This window comes from Thermobia domestica, chromosome 1 (assembly GCF_964235325.1).
Source record: "Thermobia domestica chromosome 1, izTheDome1.hap1.1, whole genome shotgun sequence".
Lineage (NCBI taxonomy): Eukaryota > Metazoa > Arthropoda > Insecta > Zygentoma > Lepismatidae > Thermobia > Thermobia domestica.
The window spans coordinates 373,142,205-373,162,579 of NC_137454.1; the positions used below are offsets into that span (position 1 = coordinate 373,142,205).

The 20,375-nt window shown below is 35.3% G+C and overlaps 1 protein-coding gene across 1 annotated transcript in view; it reads right to left on the reverse strand.

Annotated features, from left to right (window-relative positions):
• Positions 1–20,375, reverse strand: part of LOC145664426 (metabotropic glutamate receptor 1-like) — a 469,806-nt gene that overhangs the window by 57,807 nt on the left and 391,624 nt on the right. Inside the window, exons 5-6 of the mRNA XM_081731111.1 lie at positions 8,962–9,041; positions 5,821–5,995 (exon numbers count right to left, since the gene is read on the reverse strand). Coding sequence (XP_081587237.1) covers positions 5,821–5,995; positions 8,962–9,041 — 255 coding nt within the window. The remainder of the gene's footprint in view (positions 1–5,820; positions 5,996–8,961; positions 9,042–20,375) is intronic.

Consider the following 20,375-nt stretch of genomic DNA (forward strand, 5'->3'; position numbering starts at 1 on the left):
GTTAGGGCCTGAGATGGTTTCTATCATTTCACTTTGATGGTACAACGTAGAGGAGGGGGAGATATATAAAGTACATAAAAATGAAAGAGACTACGTTTGTGACTTAAAAACTCTTTAACCACCCGACCGATTTCAAAGTTTTTAACATAGATGAGGTTTGGGCGTGGGATGGTTTCTATCATTTCACTTTGACGGTGCATTTCGGGGGAGGGGGAAAATGTATAAAAATAAATAAAGCACCGAACTGATATCCATCAAATTTTCATCATAGATGAGATTCGGGCCTGGGCTAGCTTTTATCATTTCACTTTGACAGCACAACTTAGAGGAGGGGGAATATATAATAATATTTGAAACTTAATAACTCTTGAAGCACGCGACCGACTTCGATCAAATTTGCCACATAGATGAGGTTTGGACCTAGAATGATTTTTATCATTTCAATTTGAGGGTGGAACTTAGAGGAGGGGAGAGGTAAAGATATATAAAATACTTAAAAATGAAAGTGACTACGTGTGTGACTTACAACTCTTTAATCAACCGACCGCTCTCGATTAAATTTTCTACATAGGTATCATTTCACTTTGACGGTGCAACTTAGGGGTCGGGGAGGGGAGATATTTAAAATGATCGAAAATGACCGATATTAGTGTCGAATCTGTAGTTTTCCAAGTCGCTGAGATGAACAGTGATACTACCGATACCGTTTAAATTCAAATTCAGCCCTGATGTCCAAAAGAACGAGCATTCTGCTAGTTCCTTATATGAGTAAATTCGTAAGTTTCAATAAGCAAATAAAAGAAATTAAGGCCTATACAATTACCACAGTAAGGTGGATTTTGCTTATCGAGCCTTTAGAAACTTCCATTGTGTTTATGACAAATGTCAAACATCGGGGACTTGAACAATCATCGTACTAGCGAGCATTGCCATCGTACATGGGATTTAGGTGCAAATTGAGGAAATGTGTATTAGAAGGAATTTGCACTTTCAGATTTATTACGGTTTATTTTTTCTCTCAAAATGTTGATATTTAAAAAATCATATTTCTTTAGATCGTTATTTATACAAGCTGATTTCTTTTGCATTGAATTATGAAGTAACTTTTGGATGCTATCTCATCCATACATGAGATACAGTGTTGCCGACCTACGTGTTCTTGCAATTTTTTCCAGTTTTTATAGTATTGTATTCGTGTTTTCAATTAATACACCTAGTAATCACGTACTAAAAGTGATTTGCATAGACTATGAACCCATTATACCTTTGTTTCCAAATAAAATAAAAACTATTCTTGAATTTTGTGTTTCTTTCATGTATTTCAGTATTTTTTCACTGTGAATGCTACAATATTTCTAAAATATTGTAATTCCAATAAAATCTTTGTCAATGATACCTAGATAACTTCAAATAAACCAATATTTCAGGCGTTTATTATGTTGAATATAAACTAACATGTTCCGGTCCACCATTTTGAATTTCGACATTTGTTGTTAACTGGGTTGACAGGACTAAAATTCAGCATTTGTTCTTTTCTTATGATATAATTTCATATATATTTTTAACTAAATGTTGGGGAAGTTATACACAACCGAAGAAGGGAAAAGAAATGGGCCTACTAACAGTGGCGTATTTAGGAGGCTATCGGGCTCAAGCCTCCCCGAAATAAATTTGTTATACGCACAACTTCATTAAAATTTGTCGGCACCCAAAAGGAAAAATATAAGTGCATATTCACGTGTTGTGCATGGGCCCCCTAATCAAAATCCTACATACGCCACTGCTTACAATAACATAATTATATTGGACCTTATGCAGTGTCGTTTTGACGTATGATTAGCTTCATACTAAAGGTCTGACTACTGCAGGAAACATAGGTTAGTCGATGTCTTTAGTTTGGCACAAATCACGCGTCAGAACGATTCTGCGTAAGGCCCATTATGTTTACTTCTTTTAAACAAGTAGTATTAGCACATGTACACGACGTAAAGGATTTAGTTTGTATGATGTCATATATTTTCAATATTGAAACCGGAAGTAGTATTAGATTTCTACCACTTCCGGTTTTAGTTAAGATATTAGAGTGGACATGAAATGTAATCTTGGGACGCTTCATTGATTAGAGGAAGCCATTTCCCCCTGTCTCTTATCGTGTTTACTCTATAGCAGTCAACGTTAAAACCGGAAGCGTTTGATTTTAGCATCTTTAGGTTTTAGCAGAAAGATTAAAGTGGAGATGGAATGTGTTCATAAGACGCTTACTTGACTCGAAAAAAAAAAATCGTTTCTTGTTATCTATTTACCATTTTTACTCTATAACAATCAAAGTTAAAATCGGAAGTAGTTTACTCCTGCCACTTCCGGTTTGAATAGAGGGCTAAGAGAGAAGATGGTACCAATTCTTAGAACAATAAATCGATTTCTCCTAAAATGCTTCTTGCTATCTCTTATCTTTTCTATATAGTGATCAACGTAAAAACTGGAAATGATTTAATTTTAATACTTCCAATTTGAATATTATCTGCACCAACGATCTCGATTCCTAAATTTTGAACTTCTACATACTGGTCAAAATTGATAGTAATCTACCAAGTAGTTCTTCAGACTATTTGTTTTCCAAACTAATGGTCACACGCAATGAGAAAAATCCGTTGATAGCGGTATACTGTACAAATATACGGAATCCTTATGTTTACTACGGAAATTAGTACGGAGTATACGTTATCCATATATTACACACCTTTCCTGCTTAGATGTTACATCATGCTGTTGCAGGATGTATGCCATCTAACAGTCTTCCATATATTACATACATATACGTATGTTACATACGTCAACTATCTGTTACATACGTCCATCTGTATGTGAGATCATGATCGCTTATATATAGTTCTTTTGTTCTTATGGAAAGTACGTTTATTCGGAACACTTATACGGAAAGTACGTATAAACTATACTTTTTCAGTTATACGTTTGTTGTACGTTAAGTCCAAAAACTACAGGATTTACACATGTAACTTAAGTTTTTCTTGTCAGTACGAACGGAGTAAATACAGTGGTGCCCACCCCCCTCAACTCCATGACGCACCCCCCCCCCCTCAATTGTCTATCCGTAGGTGTTCTTCCATGGAAAAAAAAATCTTTTCGATTAATTTTTACACCCCCTCAAACATATTTATATAGATTTTTAACCCCCCAAATATTTCAATGACGCAGTTTGCGTCATAGCCCCCCTTGTGGGCACCCCTGGTAAATATATAAGTTTTCGTAAACTAAATTGCCTAAACATTACAAAGTTGGAATAGTTATGTACTGTGATTTTGGGGTAAGTGAACAAGCTATATGATTATAATATGTGTAAATATTTCTACAAAGTTTTCAACTTGGGTAGATTTTAACCCCTTGTAGATTTCAGTGCCAAGCAATAATTCTTATTGTGAAAGAAAAAAGACACTAAGTTTCATAAAAATCTGATAAATTTTATAAAAGTTGTTGTAGAGTACACAGACAGAAACACAAATGCATGTTGAATCTTGCTTATGCTCGTTTCAATTTCTGTAGGTATAATTGATTTTAAAGTAAAAATGCAAAGTACGTATTGTATTGTTATTTTTTTGTTTTCAGAAATTTGCATTTAGAAGTGCGGAATGTAATTGCTATCAATCGCCACATCACTTCTACATTCCCCTTTCGTCCTCGTGATGAGATCAATATCAGACACACGATGAATTCCTAATGCGAATTCAATTGATACAACAGTTGTTGTTACACACAAGAATTTCTGTCATTTGATCAGCAAAACTAACCTTCATTCAAATCAGATTAACATTTGCACTTTGAACCACGCTCAGAGGAATATAGTTTAAAAAAAAAGTACCAATGCAACGCAAATTGATGATTTTGCAATAGTAATTTCACGGTTAAATGACATATTTCAATCTCACTTCTTAATGAGTTTTTAGACCACAGCAGATATTTAATACAGGACACTTTAAATGATCAAATTCATCTCTAGTTTGCTTTTCTTTCTTTCCCTTTCTTTTTTTAGTAAGTTCCAAATTATATTTTTGCTTTGAAAATAAATTTATATACTTTATACAGTGTGTTTCAAAACAACACCGACAACGTTTCGGATGTCATTCCTGACACCAAGATAAGACGAAAAGTAAAGATCAACCTTGGTGCAGAAATGCTTCCTTTTGGAGTTATAGGCTGCCGAAAACATGAAAAAAATTAACTTTAAAGGTACATAGCTCTAATATTATGGGATCTACTGTAGTTGGAAATGAAATGAAATCTTTAAGTTTTACTGGTTAGGCAAAAGGAGACGGTGATGATGAGAGATAAGTGAAATGGTGGAATGAAGAAGGCGGGAGGAAACGGGAGAACCCAGGAGCACGGTGTTTGTTTACCACAAAGTCCACACGGCGCGAGCTGGGATCGAACCAGAGACTCCAAACACCGGAGGTGAACGCTCTGCCACTGAGCCACTGCACCCCTACCGTAGTTGGGTCAAGACCACTTAGGAACTAGTATGCTTATCCAAATATCGATATTTCAGAATCCTCCGATACTTCCACAATAATTTTTATAGAGGTAGCTGATGGCTACTTCAAATTATATGCCCTTAACCAAACTCACTCTACAAAAAAATATTGCGGAAGTACCGCAGGGTATTGGAGCTATGGACCTTTAAAGTTTATATTTTTCATGTTTTCAGCAGCCTATAACTCCGAAATGACGGATTTCTGAACCCAGGTTGGTCTATACTTTTTGTATTATCTTGCTGTCAGGAATCACCTCCGAAACGTTGTCGGTGTTGTTTTGAAACACCCTGTACATAATTTTAATACAAAAATGGAGAAGTAATTAAAGGCAAATGTAACTTAGTGCTATTGAAAATGAAAGATTTTCTTTCGTTATTCCCATTATAATTGTTACAGTGTTAATATTTGGTAGATTATATATTAAACCCAATAAATATTAGTTGAAGAATTGATATATCAATAATAGAAATTATCGTGTTATACCAACTTACGGAAACATACATGAATTAATGTAATATGTACTTCTTTCACTAGGAAATGAAATCCTGATACCGGAGTGCAGATTCACTTTAGGAAGGCTTATGCGTATAAACATAACATTCTGACACATATCATACGAATTACAATGTAGAAAACATAAAACAAGTTGCAGGAATGTTATCAATCTAAAAAGCATGAATGTTATCTAATCGAGTCAGAGCAGGGCGATTCAGGTATGCCGATTGATGTGTAATGTATGTGGTATTCAAATTTTCGTTTAATATGTTGATTTGAAATATGTAATAACCTGACGCAGTGCCATTTGAAAAGATATAATTTTATGTTGGGTTAGCAACTCTGTAAACCTAATGATACTTGCGGAGTATGTTAAACAATGTCCCTTGTTGATATTTTCAATGTGAAAAAAAATATTTTTAAAATCCATTATTTAAAAGTTACATTGGCGTTTGAAGGTCTCTGGTCCTGTCTACAGAATATCACAGACAGGTTTGCTTCTTCAATTTTGCAGTTTGTTATTTATGATTGTTTTGTTTTTCAGATCATGCGAAAGCAGAAGCAGCAGAACACGTATGAACAAATATTTCCAGAGATATTTTTACACTTTCGAAAACTTCATATCTGAGAGTGCATACAATCTCCGACCTAGACAAATTATATCTAGAAACGAAATCTTAGTAAACATACCTTGATATATAATGCACAATAAATTACATCAAACAAGCTTATAGCTTGAATAATGTTCTAAAGACATAATTTGAGGAATCGACATTACCTTTATAGACCCAGTATTGCATTCTTCGGAGCAAACAGAGCGTACTTCGCCATGTTCATCCTGCCCTGTGTATTGAATTCTATCCGAAAGATATAAACTCCCATTATTCCAATCTCCTACGTGGATATATTCATAAGTCCCATTTGGAAGCTTCTGAAAATTCATTATATTGTACCTGTTGTAAAAATAGACCCAAATCAATTAATTAATAGTTACATATAGAACCATGAACATTTTACATGGTGTACTAAGTTAAAAAAAATAATTACACTAATTACCAGAAAGTAACTGGGTACATATACCAAAAACGATCTTGCTCGTTCCATTGAGATGAGTACCTGTCGAATGTGAAAATCGTTTCAGGAGACACAAACAGCAGTTAAGAGTATAACGACGTGCAGTTAAGAGTTAAGCAGCAGTTAAGAGTTCATGAGTTTCAATAAGGATATTGGTATGAAGTGTAACCTTTGGGACTTCTCCAGCATGGAGGTAGATGCAAATCTCAACTAGCCCAAATCAATCCTACCGTCTATTTTGCAGAAGCGGAAAGTAAGGGTCATCACTCAGGGCCACTTTTCCGTTTAGGCACGCTAGGAACGTGCCTAGGGCGCAAAAGATTTGGGGGCGCAAAATATTGGTGGGTGAAAAAGAGAAAAAAATTAAAATACGCTGTTGCAGAAAACATCATTTCCGTTCTGGTTGAGCTATTTGGTTACAAACAAACTAGGTCTCGGCGGCTAATATAAATGGGATACGTATAATTTTACTTTTGTTAATTGAAAATAGAGATTTATATTACTTGGCAAATAAGGATACTTAAGGACAATTGTCTGAAGATAACTGAGGGGTGAAAACAAACTATTAACTGTACTAATATTAGGAAAAATACGTATTTTCTGTTATTAGCAGACAAAAGCCGAGACTGTAGAAATGATTCCTTGTACACTTTTTTAATTATAATAATTTACCAGAAACTTATAAATGCAACCTCCGTCCATTTAAAACTACTAGCTTGTCACTCAATATGATAAACTGAAACATCAACATGATGAAAGAATTAAAAAAGAAAACAACAATTATAATATACTTTTGGTGAGTTTAATATATTATTATTAAAAGCGCGCCCAATAAATTCCAATCTCCTATACATGGATGGGATTACAAAGAAGGGGAAAAGAGGAAGAGAGTGAAGGGAAAATCCCTCCCGAACTAAAACTAGCAAGGTAATAACTGAAGGAGGGGGTGTCCTGTAAATAGTGGGGGACGTAACAATTTGAAGTGCCTAGGGCGCCGGGAGGTTAGAAACGGCCCTGGGGTCACTATAAGTATACTATCGGCTCTGATGGATGGACATGTGATAGTATACATCTTCTAAATAACTATTGGTGCCAAAGCATACTACAACAGTGAAATATACTGATGGTTGATTTACTAAGATGTAGATGTAAAGATGATGGATTTTACTTGTAAGATGTTGGAATATTAGTTGTAGATAGCACATTTATTCACAGATCTATTATAACATTCATGGACATTTTGGTCCCAACACTAACGGTTTTACAGTGTGGATTCGTGGTAAAATGCCAGATATGCTGTGCTGTGGCTACTATACCTAGGTAATAGGCAATTGTGTGTGAAGCAACTGGATTGGCTTGCCGATTATCAAATATTATGATATAATATTTTATGATATTATGATATAAATTTAACGTCAGGTTAAGTGCAGGCTGACGCGTCTAATACATGCAGCAGAAGTAGATGCTGGGCGAGAGATAGAAGAGAATAAACTATGTAGTTCTTACCTGTGGACAATAATCTTGCAGTGTAGCAGTCATTGTCGCAGCACGCAGGTAAGTCCATTACAGATTCTAATATCGCAAGAGGGGGGCGCGGTGGCTCAGTGGTAGAGCGTTTACCTCTGGTGCTTGGGGTCCCGGGTTCGATCCCAGCCCCCGCCACGTGGACAAACACCGCGCTCGTGGGTTTTCTCGGGGTTCTCCCGTTTCCTCCCACTTTCTTCATTCCACCATTTCACTCATTTCTCATTATCACCGTCTCCTTTAGCCTAACCGGCATAACCGTGGGACGTTAAACTTAAAGATTTCATTTTTCTAATATCGCAAGGATTTCTGAGAATGACCCAGTTATTTTTTGTAAGTAGTGTGTTATATTTAATTGTCTAAGTTAATTTTAACGAATCTTGAAGCTCATATTACAAGATAATTGAGCAATAAACAAAACAAATACCAATGGTAAAACTCTAACATAAGTAATTAATAGTCATATTAAATATACAGAATGTACAGGGTGAACCTGAAAGTTGTGCACAAACTCCGGGAGGTGATACGTGACATCGGAAGAAGACAAAACGTCCTCTTGCATATTGTCGAAGTCCGCGTCGCGTAAGAGTGACAGAGATGCCAACTTGGAATCGAAACACGAATTCTGACAATTGGAGCGAAACAGAAAGATGTGCACATACTTCGGGAGTTGATTCGTAACATCAAAAGAAGACAAAAAAATTCTTTTGCATGTTTTCAAACTCCGCGTCGTGTACGAGTGACAGTAGTGCCAAGTTTGGAATCGAAACTCCAATCGTACCAGTTGGAACGAAACAGAAAGATGTGCACATACTTCAGCAGGTGATTCGTAACATCAAAAGAACAGAAAAAGTTCTTTGAACGTTGTCGAATTCCGCGTGGTGTACACTATACACATGTTTCTATTTCGTTCCAATTGTCAGGATTTAGGTTTCGATTCCAAGTTCGCACCCCTGTTGCTCATATACGACGCGGAATTCGACAACATACAAGAGGAGTTTTTGTCTTCTTTTGATGTTTCGAATCACCTCCTGGAGTTTGTACACATCTTTCAGGTTCTTCCTGTATATTTATGATAAAATTCATTTTTCTTTGTTAGAAGAGCTAAACGGGTTATCACAGAAGCCAGATAAATTTGCAGTTGAATTGAGTTGAAGTTACTATCTGCATGCTAAAATTCTTCCTGCGGGTTTCTTTAACACACAACATTTCAACACTAAAGATAACAAATACATGTAACACATAAATACACAGTTTAACTAAAATATTAATTTAATTAGTTTATTATTAAATAAAATTTGGCTCAAAGAATTCAACTAACCTTCCTGGAGGATCCCCTCTTCTGTCGAATTCTACTAGTTCATCATCTCCATAAGTAAATGTCACATTTAACAAATAACTCTGAAAAATAGAAAAGAAAATAGAATAAAATTATTTGTATCGTTTCTAATCATTCAATTTAAGAACATTGCATTAAATTTATTTGATTTATATAAGAATTTTAATTTTATCCTGTACTACGTTTGATCTAACTCCGTCTTTCTCATTGAATGGTCCACGGAATCCAAGGAGTTTATGGAACAAATTTACGCGGTTTGTTATTACCTACATCTCCAAATTTGAAGCATACTAAATTTTGAAACCAGCATTTTATAAGTTCTTTGATAGTACAGACAAAAGAATGTCCCACTGCAATGATTATCTTAAAGTTAAATGAGGATTATTTTTGGAGCCAAAGCTCTGTTTTGCGCTATGATACTTTTGCTAGAAAAGTAACACTATAGCACACAAACTTCAGATGATAATTACGTTTATGAGCTTCTTGAGAATTCTTCAATGCTATAATCGAACTACTTTGCATATTAACATTATTTTACCACAATATTTTCGCGCTTACTTCCGTTTTCATACTAATAGAACATACTAGAAAATTGTTTATATCAGTCCATGTGAACATTTACAGATCGACTGAAGTGTTTTGAACGGATGAGTTAACATTTAAAACCAACAAATAAACGGATATGGTGACACTGTAATCATAACAAACTAGTTACAGTTGGCTGAGTACATAATGAAATGATATACAATTTTTAGTTTTATGTGCCACGAATATTCCCTGTAGGCTAAGCGAGATGGGAGGAAACTGCGACAAAACCTACCTACACGATGTTGTCCACCACAAAGTCACATGGCCTGGGATGAAACCAGGAACCCTTCGCACCTGAGGTGAGCGCTCCACCATAGATCCTCCATGTCCTTCGATAACGAATGTGTGTGATATGTGATGAGAGTATTGAACACAATATTCTGTTCCAGTGAGTGAAGAAATATAAGAAAATCAATCTACACGGACGAAATTTAACAAAGGGCTGAACTCTTCAACCATTTGCTTTTGATGTTTTTAAAATAAATAATTTGTGGATCTCAGAAAACATAGAAAAAGGCAATGCTTTCACGATCTAATTGCTTGCACGTGTATCACCATATAGCAAACATTACTCATATTCACTTGTCAGAGCCGGCGAGAGAAAAATTATAAAAAAAAAATATTCGTATGCTCAGGAACAATATTTCATGTATGGTTGTCGAAAAGAAAAAATTTGAGTTTCAAAGTAATAACATAATAAATTCGTGGAATACATAATGAGTTATCTGCAGAGCCGCAGTTGGAGATTTCTACGCCCGGGGCGAGAATGGAATTCGGTGTCTCCTACATTCATCTCACCAAGCTTTTCCTTTTTTTTTTTTTTTTTTTTAACGTATAAGAGAAGCAGATTTTATCGTTATGGTGCGCTTAAATTTTATCAAACTGCTTGCACAGACCATTGCAACAGCCGAAAGCTATCATTATGTATTCTTTGACAAATAATAGCTGTTTGCCACAAGCTTATTTTGGACTCTTTTTGTTAAGCTTTACAAAACTACCTTTGGTTAGTCCTTTTGATGAACAGTTATGGAAATTTACAACTATTTGCAAGGTTTCATGCTATTGATAATAAAATGAAATTTCAATATGTTAGAAATTATGTGCTTTTAAAATGTTCGAAATGGGTGACAGCATTCTTTTTCAGTAACAATTGTAAACTTTTGAAATCTTATTCTGTATAACAACAAAAATAGCTTTTCAATTTCGATTCTTTTACGGCAAAATATATTTTGCAAAATTCAGAAGGAGCCTTATTTGAGAATTTATCAACATTGATCGATGAAGCTGAAGAATATGTTTAATGTTTGTATTTAAAATCCAAAATATAGTTTGGCTACTACACAGGCTGGTAGCCAGCCCAAAAATTTAAGGGTGGGGGACGGCTGAAGTTAGAGGGGCCCGATACAACCATATTATAGTTCATCACCATATTATAATTCATTTGCAAGCCTATCGTGAAAATTTTAGGGAGCCAGCAAAATTTTAGGGGGTCCCCCTAGACTCTCCTGGATACGGGCCTGCTACTTCATATCTTTGAAATCACAGTTATTATTTAATTTCTTAATGAATGAAAGTTCTGAAGCAACACACATAAATATACACATATATAATGTGTGTTTATGTACTGTATCTTTGCTCGTATTTAGATAGATAAAAATATCAGCAAATACACAAAAAATATCCTAGCGATACAAATAGTTGATGGAGTAATGATCCCTTTAAATTCCTTCAGATTGGAAGCATTTCATATGTCAATAAAATAAAAAAAAATAGCTGGTAGTGATCATTCTTTGAAAAAGACGAAATTCATTGAATTAAGTTCTGACTCCTTAAGCCCCTATTCAAGAATTGCTTCAAGTTCGAAAATGCTATTATTCCCATTGTTTACCTTGATCTTTAATATTACTGTGCAAGCTGCTATGTCAGGTTTGTCAATTCTAATTTGTGGAAGAAAGATGTGGCACTGACTACAGATTGTGCGTGTGCTATGTCAGGTTTGAAATCTGGACTTATTCCTTAAGTGAAGAAAGCGGCACCTAGTGTGAAATGGAATGACTACAAAAATCAGCGTCTTATCGGATTTTTGTCAGGAAAGGAGGAGAGGGAAGGATTGTCCATCAACATAAGAGTTTCATGTTTCATGTTCTATTATATTAGTTTACAATTTATTAAAAAAGCATGCTTTTCTCAAACTTAGGGGGTAATTGCCCCTGCTATCCATAAATGACGTCCCTGGCTATAATCATTAAAAAATATAGAATATACTTTATGAGGTAGTTAAAATTATAAAATTTATCAAATCTCGCCCTCTGAATTACAGAATCTTCTCAACGTTGTACGAAAAAAGTCGTAGGCATTATACACATTTACTTTTGCGTACAGAAGTGCGTTGGTTATCCAGAGGAGGAAAAATGCAGTGATTCTTGAGTTAAATGAGGAAATACGACTATATGAGCGACATTAAATTTCCGTATCATCAGTTGAATAACTTCCCTTAGTTGTTTATTGCAGCCTACATAGTAGATATGTTTGCACACTTGAACGCATTCAATATGAATCTTCATGTCAGTAGTCCGATATATATACATACAGTCCGATACGAAGATCGTGTGTCACCATTATGATTCTTACAATGAACAGAACATTAACAGCGACCACCCATCAATTAGTACTTCAATCAATGCTCCTCATTCTTTCGATGATCTACCCAGGCCCGTAGCCAGCCCCAAAATGTAGGGGGGGCCCGGCTGAAGTTAGGGGGGGCCCGATCCAACCATATGAGAGTTCATCACCATATTATAGTTCTTTTGCAAGCCTACTCTAAAACTTTTAGGGGGCCAGCAAAAAGTTAGAGGGGGGGCGGCCCCCCTAGACCCCCCTGGATACGGGCCTGGAACTACCTAAGATTATTAGCTAAGCAGCTGAAGATATTTCAAACCTTATCAATTTTACTATTGCTCGTGTTGTTCTTTTGATGTCATTCAAGCCTACTAAAACGCAAACACTTATGCTTCCATCGAAACAGCTATTGCTACCACAGATCAATATTTCCAAATTAGACGGAACTTACATCTACTTAGGCAAATAAAAGACCCACGATAGTAGTTAATCCATCCAAACTTGCAGGACCAACATGAACTGCAATAATACCAGGAACAACTCTACAAAGCCAACTACATTTCTTAAATTGTTTTACATCAATCTACAAAATCTATGATGTAATTCGTTTTCTTGAAGATCATTCCATGGATAGAGGTGTTGTTAACGAAACTCAAAAGAAAATTAAAATACACATTACTTGTTATCGTTTTATAGGAAATGATCGGACGTCTAAATCTGGAGGAACGGCTATACAGTACAACCCCTCAAATCCGAACTAATTGGGGCTGAAGCCTGTTCGGATTTCGGGGGGTTCGGATTACCCGGGAAATAATATTACGTACTTATTTCGTCACTGAATTGGCGGTAAAACAACGACTGAGGTTAGACAGGATGGCTCAGTGGTCGAAAGGGTAGTGACCTTGACTGGCGGGTGTACGCTGATGTCCAAAATGATTGTCGCATATCTATAACTGTCTTCTTGTAAGAATATGATTAGATAATGATTTAGAATAAGCATTAAATCTAAAAATATTAAAACCTTAAAAAAAACTAAATTTGTATGATTAAATCTTTTTTTTTTCTTTTTCATTTTCCAGCTGTAGTTATTTTTTTTCTCCTGAGAACGTGTTCGGATTTGCCGGGTTTTCGGATTTGAGGGGTTGTACTCTACTAATTTCACTTTCTCTACTGTGCCCATACCGGAAGTCTTTCAGAATAAACTACCATGCCTATTTTGACCAAATCGACTCTTCAACCTTGCTAGATACGTTCTATAATGAACCAAAAAGCAACATACAACTTTCCTAACAACCCACTCTCATGGATGACCCAATCAGTACCCTCAACGGACGGCTTCTACAATGACCAGTGATGCTAAGTCCTCAAGTTAAAATTTCCCTCAGTTATATATCATTGTTTAAATAGAGCATTATTGCGTAGCTATTATTATTATACTGTGCTCATATCTCCACAACATAGATTTGTGCTTTTGATCTTCTGCTATTAATTCAATATTATCTTGTATAATGACATCTTCAAGCCAGGCCGCGGAAGATTGTGGGAAAAGAAAAGGTGGTCACCTTGTGTGGGAGATTCTGGAAAGAATGCCACCGTCTTTCGTCATAGTGCCACAATGCTTAGTAATATAAAATTTGTTGAAAAGCTAAATTTCCCTACATTTTATCTCATATTCGTAAAATCTCCCCTTTTCCCTCCTTTAAAATTCTTTGCTAAATTTCCTTACGCCGCCGTGGGAAATTTCCCTCAAACTAGCATCACTGACAACGACACAAATTGAATAGCACTCATTCGTCTGAAAACTAAGACATACGCAACGTACACAACATTCAGGGGAAGTTAACAGAAAATCTGATAAAAATTTTCGGTACTTGAATACTGAAATACCATCCTAATACTATATCAACGACATAAAATTTTCCATCTGATAATTTAAGTATAATTGTCACTCTTCAAAATCTTATCACCATGCCAGTAACAAAATACATAAAGAACTTCAGGAACGCTGGGAAAATTACAAACCACGTATTCAAAGATGATTGCTTCAATTTGTAAACTTCTTGTACACCTACATCCGTAAAAGAGAACATCAACTTTATAACCAAAACAATTTGTGAAGCCGATAAACTCTACGTAGGAAATACTAAATTTGGTCATCTATGCCCAGTTGCAACGCATTCCATATTCGATCGTTGTTAAAGCCAGACAAAAATGATTCTATACATATATCACGAAAACAAATAATTGGTTCTCAAACTAATTCTAGACAAAATAGAAACTGAAATTAGTTAACCATATCGAATTCAAGAAGAATAAATTTTATACTTTTCTGGTTACAATTTACCAAGGATGTTATAAAATAGACGATCTGCCCATACAACAAAATCGTGAAGCCATACGTCACAGCTTTGCCACACCTACTCTGCCCACTCCGCGCTACTAAGATCGCAATGTTTCGAGCCAACAATCATGGCGGAAACGAGAGTAGCCAATCAGACGTGCCGGCTCAGACGATGCTCGATTGTTTTTTCGGCTTCACTGAGTTCATATGATGAAGATACGTATGGGCAGATCCTCTATTTTATAACATCCTTGCAATTTTCACTCTTTACCACACCAAGATAAGCCAATTCTGGAGAACTGTTCTATATCATTACAAACAATCAATTACAATCAACATCCCGGATCAAACAGATGGAGTATTACAACCAACTGAACAGGCTTAAATCAACCACTTAGCAAATGCACTAGTACATAAATATCAAGAACCACTAGCCATGCTTCTGATACATGCAAATATTCAATTGCAAGTGAACGACATCAAACCTTTTATTTCTCGCTATGAAAAGCCTTTTGAAGCCGATATAAGAGATGTGATCCTGTATCGATTAATCTTCTTCTGGACCCCTATTACCATCACAAGTGGAAAAAAGCACCAGACGCTTCAAAACTCCTCGCCTGGTCCGGATCACATCATCTCCCAACATCTAAAAGCCCCGCCTCCAATCTTTTCAAATTCTTGGCCGATATTTTCATAGCCAATCTATACTCCAGTCACATACCCATTACATGGAAAATTAAGCATATCATATTACTATCTAAACAAGAGAAATCGAATACTTCTTTACGGACCTCCGACCAATATCTCTTACCAACAGTCTTTCGAAGATTTTGGAAAAGTCCTTGTAAACAGAATACATGTATATCTCGCATCGGGAAGATGTAAATTTATGTTTTTCAAACAGTCATATAACAATTTCCTGCTCAGATTGAAATGATTTTGCTGGCCGTAGCGTAGGTTGGAGAGCCCTATTCTAACTTAACGGAATACAGCTGTTAATTAATGTACCGTACTATAACCAAAGACCGTCATAAAACCATAATATTAAAAATAAGTATTACTTAATGAGCTGCTGTAATTAAAGTTTCTAGCTGTCCAAAAATCGTAAATCAGGAAGACACAGAGCTATTCTTGCTGCAGTAAACTTTGTCAAAATTATGACAATATCTAAAATTTGATATTAAAAATACAGATTGTTCTGAATTTTGCTCCTGGCTACGATCTCAAGTCTGCTTCTCTGTAATAATTAATTTTTTTACTGTAAAGGGTTGTTTTCTATGACAGTCTTAAGTAAATATTCTTTTCCTCGTATCTTAACTATGCTACAAAATAGCGTTGATTAATTCTCTTATCGTATTACAAATAACTTTTTCCCCCGTTACTTAACGAAATCCTTTATTTTTCATCTGAGCCAAGAAGCACGGAAGAAAACATGAAAATAATGGTTTAAGAAAGACGAAGAAGATTAAGAAAAAAAAAAGGAATAAGATTCTTAACTTTGATTACAGCCATGTCATCTCAGATAAAAAGTATAGGAAAAAAAACTTTTTTCCTAACGACACAATATCTTGACGGTGTTTTAATTAGAACATTCAAATTAATTACGAGGCCTATTTTAAACAGAGACGGCGCCTGAGTTCCTTTGAAACCCAGCTAGCTTTTGTTGCTATCTTCACTTAGCTGGTTGGTAGTGGTAATTTGCCTTTTTAGACGCGAATAATGAACAGCGAAAAAAAGAGAGTAAAGGCTGACGTTTCTTCTGGTGAGTTTCAAGTGCCATCTGTTGTTAAAAAGTGGAAGCATATTTGTCAAGGGTGAAAAACGAAATGGTGACGTTGCGATGTAAAGTAACAGAAGTTGTCTTTTGATTTGATTTCTTGTGGCGTCATGTGATAAATTTGATTGCGTTGTAACATTTCCACTACGAGCTTCTTGTAAACTTCAGAAAGATTTCGAGATTTTTTTTGTTTTTAGTTAATTATTTAGACTTGAACATTTATAAGAATTTGTCAATTAAAATGGAATAATTCAATTTCCGGAGGTGAAGTATAACCCGCGATTGCGCACGTGCAATCTATCAGTCAACATGTATTTATGAAAGAAATCGATTGGTATCAAAATTGAACACTTCCAGTCACTCATTTGCGGTATACAGTGCCTAAATTGCTTTCCGAGGTATGATTACTGGTATATACCGTAATTGAACACAAGCAAACTATACACTTATTGATGAAAGAAAGCAATCAGTATCTCAAGTTTGCATTTACGGTACACATATGGCTAGAGTCAAGGGTAACAGCCAGTGGGTATTTAGAATTTTGTTTCGGGGGTGGCTATGTACAACACAGGAAAGCAGAACACAATTGCCTACCTGAGCTAGAGAATTAAATATATTTTAATTTACGCATAAATTGAAGTTTTAATGGCAAGAATTGCAGACTGGTGAATCTTATGTGCAAAAATTTAGCAGTAAATCTAACCTTTTATTCTATTTCTAGAAGAAAAAGGAAGTATCCACTTGGCCTACCTCATTTCCCGGGCTACTTATTCCCCCTCTTTATTTTCTTTAATTCAAACATTTACTTTTATTTATAACTAAACGATGTAAATATTCTTTTGCTATAATAACTGAAGTCCCGTTATATTGATATCCGTGCAAAGTTTCCGCCCCTCTTAGTTTTGGTGTTACTGACGATGGCCGGCTTGAATCACAACTAACAGCGGTAGAAAGTATGATAGGAGAAACGAGAGAAAGTAACAACTAAGAAAAAGAAACAGAGGAGTAGAATGGACGAAAGAAAGAAAGAAAGAAAAAACGCAGTTCTTACATGGAATGAAATTTGACAAATACAGTATTATTTCTGAACAAAGAGCATAAGAAAATGGAAAATCAATGCAATTCTTAGAAATGATAAAACGGATTATTGTTGAACGTGGAATGCAAAAAACTAACAAATTTATTTCGTGGGGGGCTTGAGCCCGGGTTAAGTTTAGAGTTACTCCTCCGTTTTTTAATAAAAATTAGGAAAATTTATAGGAGAAATGATGATTTGGAGTTCTTATGTGAAGTTTAGGTGTATAAGTTTGGCAGTAAGCTATATTTAATCCGAGAAAAGATATGTGGAAGTGGGTACTATTTGCAAGACGCGAAAAGTTCGACGATTCAGCAACATGCCCATTTTATGTCGAGAACGGAACCCAACGAACTTTTGTGGGGCTTCTAAGGCCCGTTGCTGCTTCTACTACTACCTATACTATGAATCCATATAGTAAAACTGCACGTTTTAATGTTTTAACTGGTTTTTTGTAGGTATGAAAATGGAGGGGCAATTCTAAACATAAGCCTTGAGCCCAATAGCCCCCTAAATACGCCACTGTATATACCATATACCCTCTTGCTTAATGTTAGTTATTAGAGTATACCTTCTGCTTCAAAGGTACAGTATTTTTGTTTCGTATATATTTGTTTAGGTATTTATTTAAATCGTGGCATGACTCCAATGATAAAGTTGCTATAAGCTATCAACTTTCTTTTACATCGAGAAAATGCTTTTTATATTACTATTCTGCGATCCAAGAGATAAAGAGAGGTGAAGAGAAAGAGAAAAATTGAAAGATTACTTCAGCTCTATCATTGTTCAAGTTTGTACTGTTTTGATCAGTGAACACTATCAGTACGAAAGCTTTGTTTAACTGTGATATAAGTATTTTCAACTACTCCTCATCACAATTTTATTAATTATTTCTCTATTTCTTTTAGCAGTGAACTGGTTCCTTTTGCGTACCTACGTCGATTTAGTTTGTTAATGAAGTGATTTGTCTAAGGAGTACAAAAGAAGAGCGTAATTTTTCTTATGGTATAAAATATTATTGTTGCCTTTATATTTTAATTGGGCATGCATTTTACATTGCTCAGTTTTTTATTTAAAAAATACCTTCTGTGTCGTTATATATGTCTTTTATGCTAATCATAGATGTTCACAAAACAATTTATACACTGCGAAACTTTTAGGACTGCAGCACTGGGTATTTCATAATAATTTATTTCCGGAGTTGAAGTACATCCAATGATTTTGAACGTACAAGCTGCATACAATCACGGAAACTAAATTATTAACATTAAAACTTCGTCCTTGTTCTAGAGTAGTCTCCACCAGAAGAAACAATTAGACTCGGCATTTATGTAAAGTACAATTCGAAATAGCAACATTCTTGCAGCTACTTCAGTCGCTTTGGAGAAGTTCTCCCGTTCACTTGCTCAGGAGGAAAGAATGCTGTTTCTACCCACATTGGTATCGCTGATGGATATCATTCTAGAGATAAAATAAAAACTGTTTTCTTAAAACCTGTTTTATATATTTTCGACTGTGATTATCATCATAAAAGCAGTAGTTAACCAACGATAAGTTTAATTAAACAAGCTGATAGCTAGTCATGAATTTGAAAATGTTTAACTGTAAGAACATGCAATTTACAATTTCAATAGTATATTTGTAGTTTACAACATTTTGTAGCGAGAGGAATGCAATCTATTCTTTCTTGCATGTTTCAACAGTTTGAATGGCATTTCTAACAATACCATTAGTACAGTAGAGCGTCGATTATCCGAAGTAATTGGGGGACATGGGTGTTCGGAAAACTGGTTTGTTCGGATAATCGAACTGTACATGTTTATTTGCCAAAAAGAAGTACTGTACAGTAAATTTATTCACAAAAACAGCGGCTTGGCCGGTCAGCAGCGCCTTATGAAAGCCCCATTAGAAGCAATGTTCCGCCAGCGGTGGCTCAGTGCGGCGACTACTGTGGGAAACTTGGTTTGGGAGTGAGGGGGATGATGGACGGTAGGGTGGGAGAGTAACAAGTGCGAGCGAGTACACAGTTCGGTTAAGCGGTCGTTCGGTTGACCGACGTTCCGATAATCGACGCTCTACTGTATTTGATGAACTTCGAAAAATATTTTGTTTTTCTTCTCATGACGATGGAAAAAGAATATCTCTATTCTGTCTCTCCATAATATCCTATTTAATTTCTTTATAATTAACTACTCATGATCCTATACTGCTATTTGGATGACATGTTTCTCAGACGCTGAATTACGATAAGAGGAATTGTGTAATGGATACCACAATCGCTCGACTTCAACTCAATGAATACATTAGTTTTGAGATATGAGATATGGGACATTCCATGTGAAATCAGCCAATGAAATGATAAAATCTGACCTGACGATCTTTAATTTTTCTAAAAATTAGTGCACAGCTTTATTATAGTGGGAGATGAAAAAATCTCAAATATTACCTCTCTCCTCCTAAGTGTCCCCCATACAGGGTGTTCAAAAATTGCGAAAAAGGACATCTTTTCATTTACATTATTATTAAAAATTGTCATAAAATGGTTAATATGTGCACTAGAGACGTGAAACAAACACCATTGGAAAGCTTAAAGATTGCTCTACAAGTTGTATTACATTTAAAAACCTGTACAATTAAAAATAACACTTTAAATATTCAAATTAAAATTTGAGTTTTGAATTTTGCACAGAAATGTCCCTGTGAATTTGTTCAAAATTGTCCAGATTATAGTCTCATATGTGTACTAAAGCATCACAAAGTTGCATTTTGGGCACTCAATGGGATCCGATTCAAAATTCAACATAAATCAAGCATTGCAAGATATTGACCATGTGAATATCTGGGTTCAGATCGATAACAATTTGCCTGTATCTATTTACCTGCAGCATCAAAGGAATTTATATTTAACTTCCTTTGTTCCTTGAAGTATATATTTGAATTTACAGAATTATCCAGCTTTCGAGAAGTGTTGTTTTTTATTGTACAGGTTTTTTAAA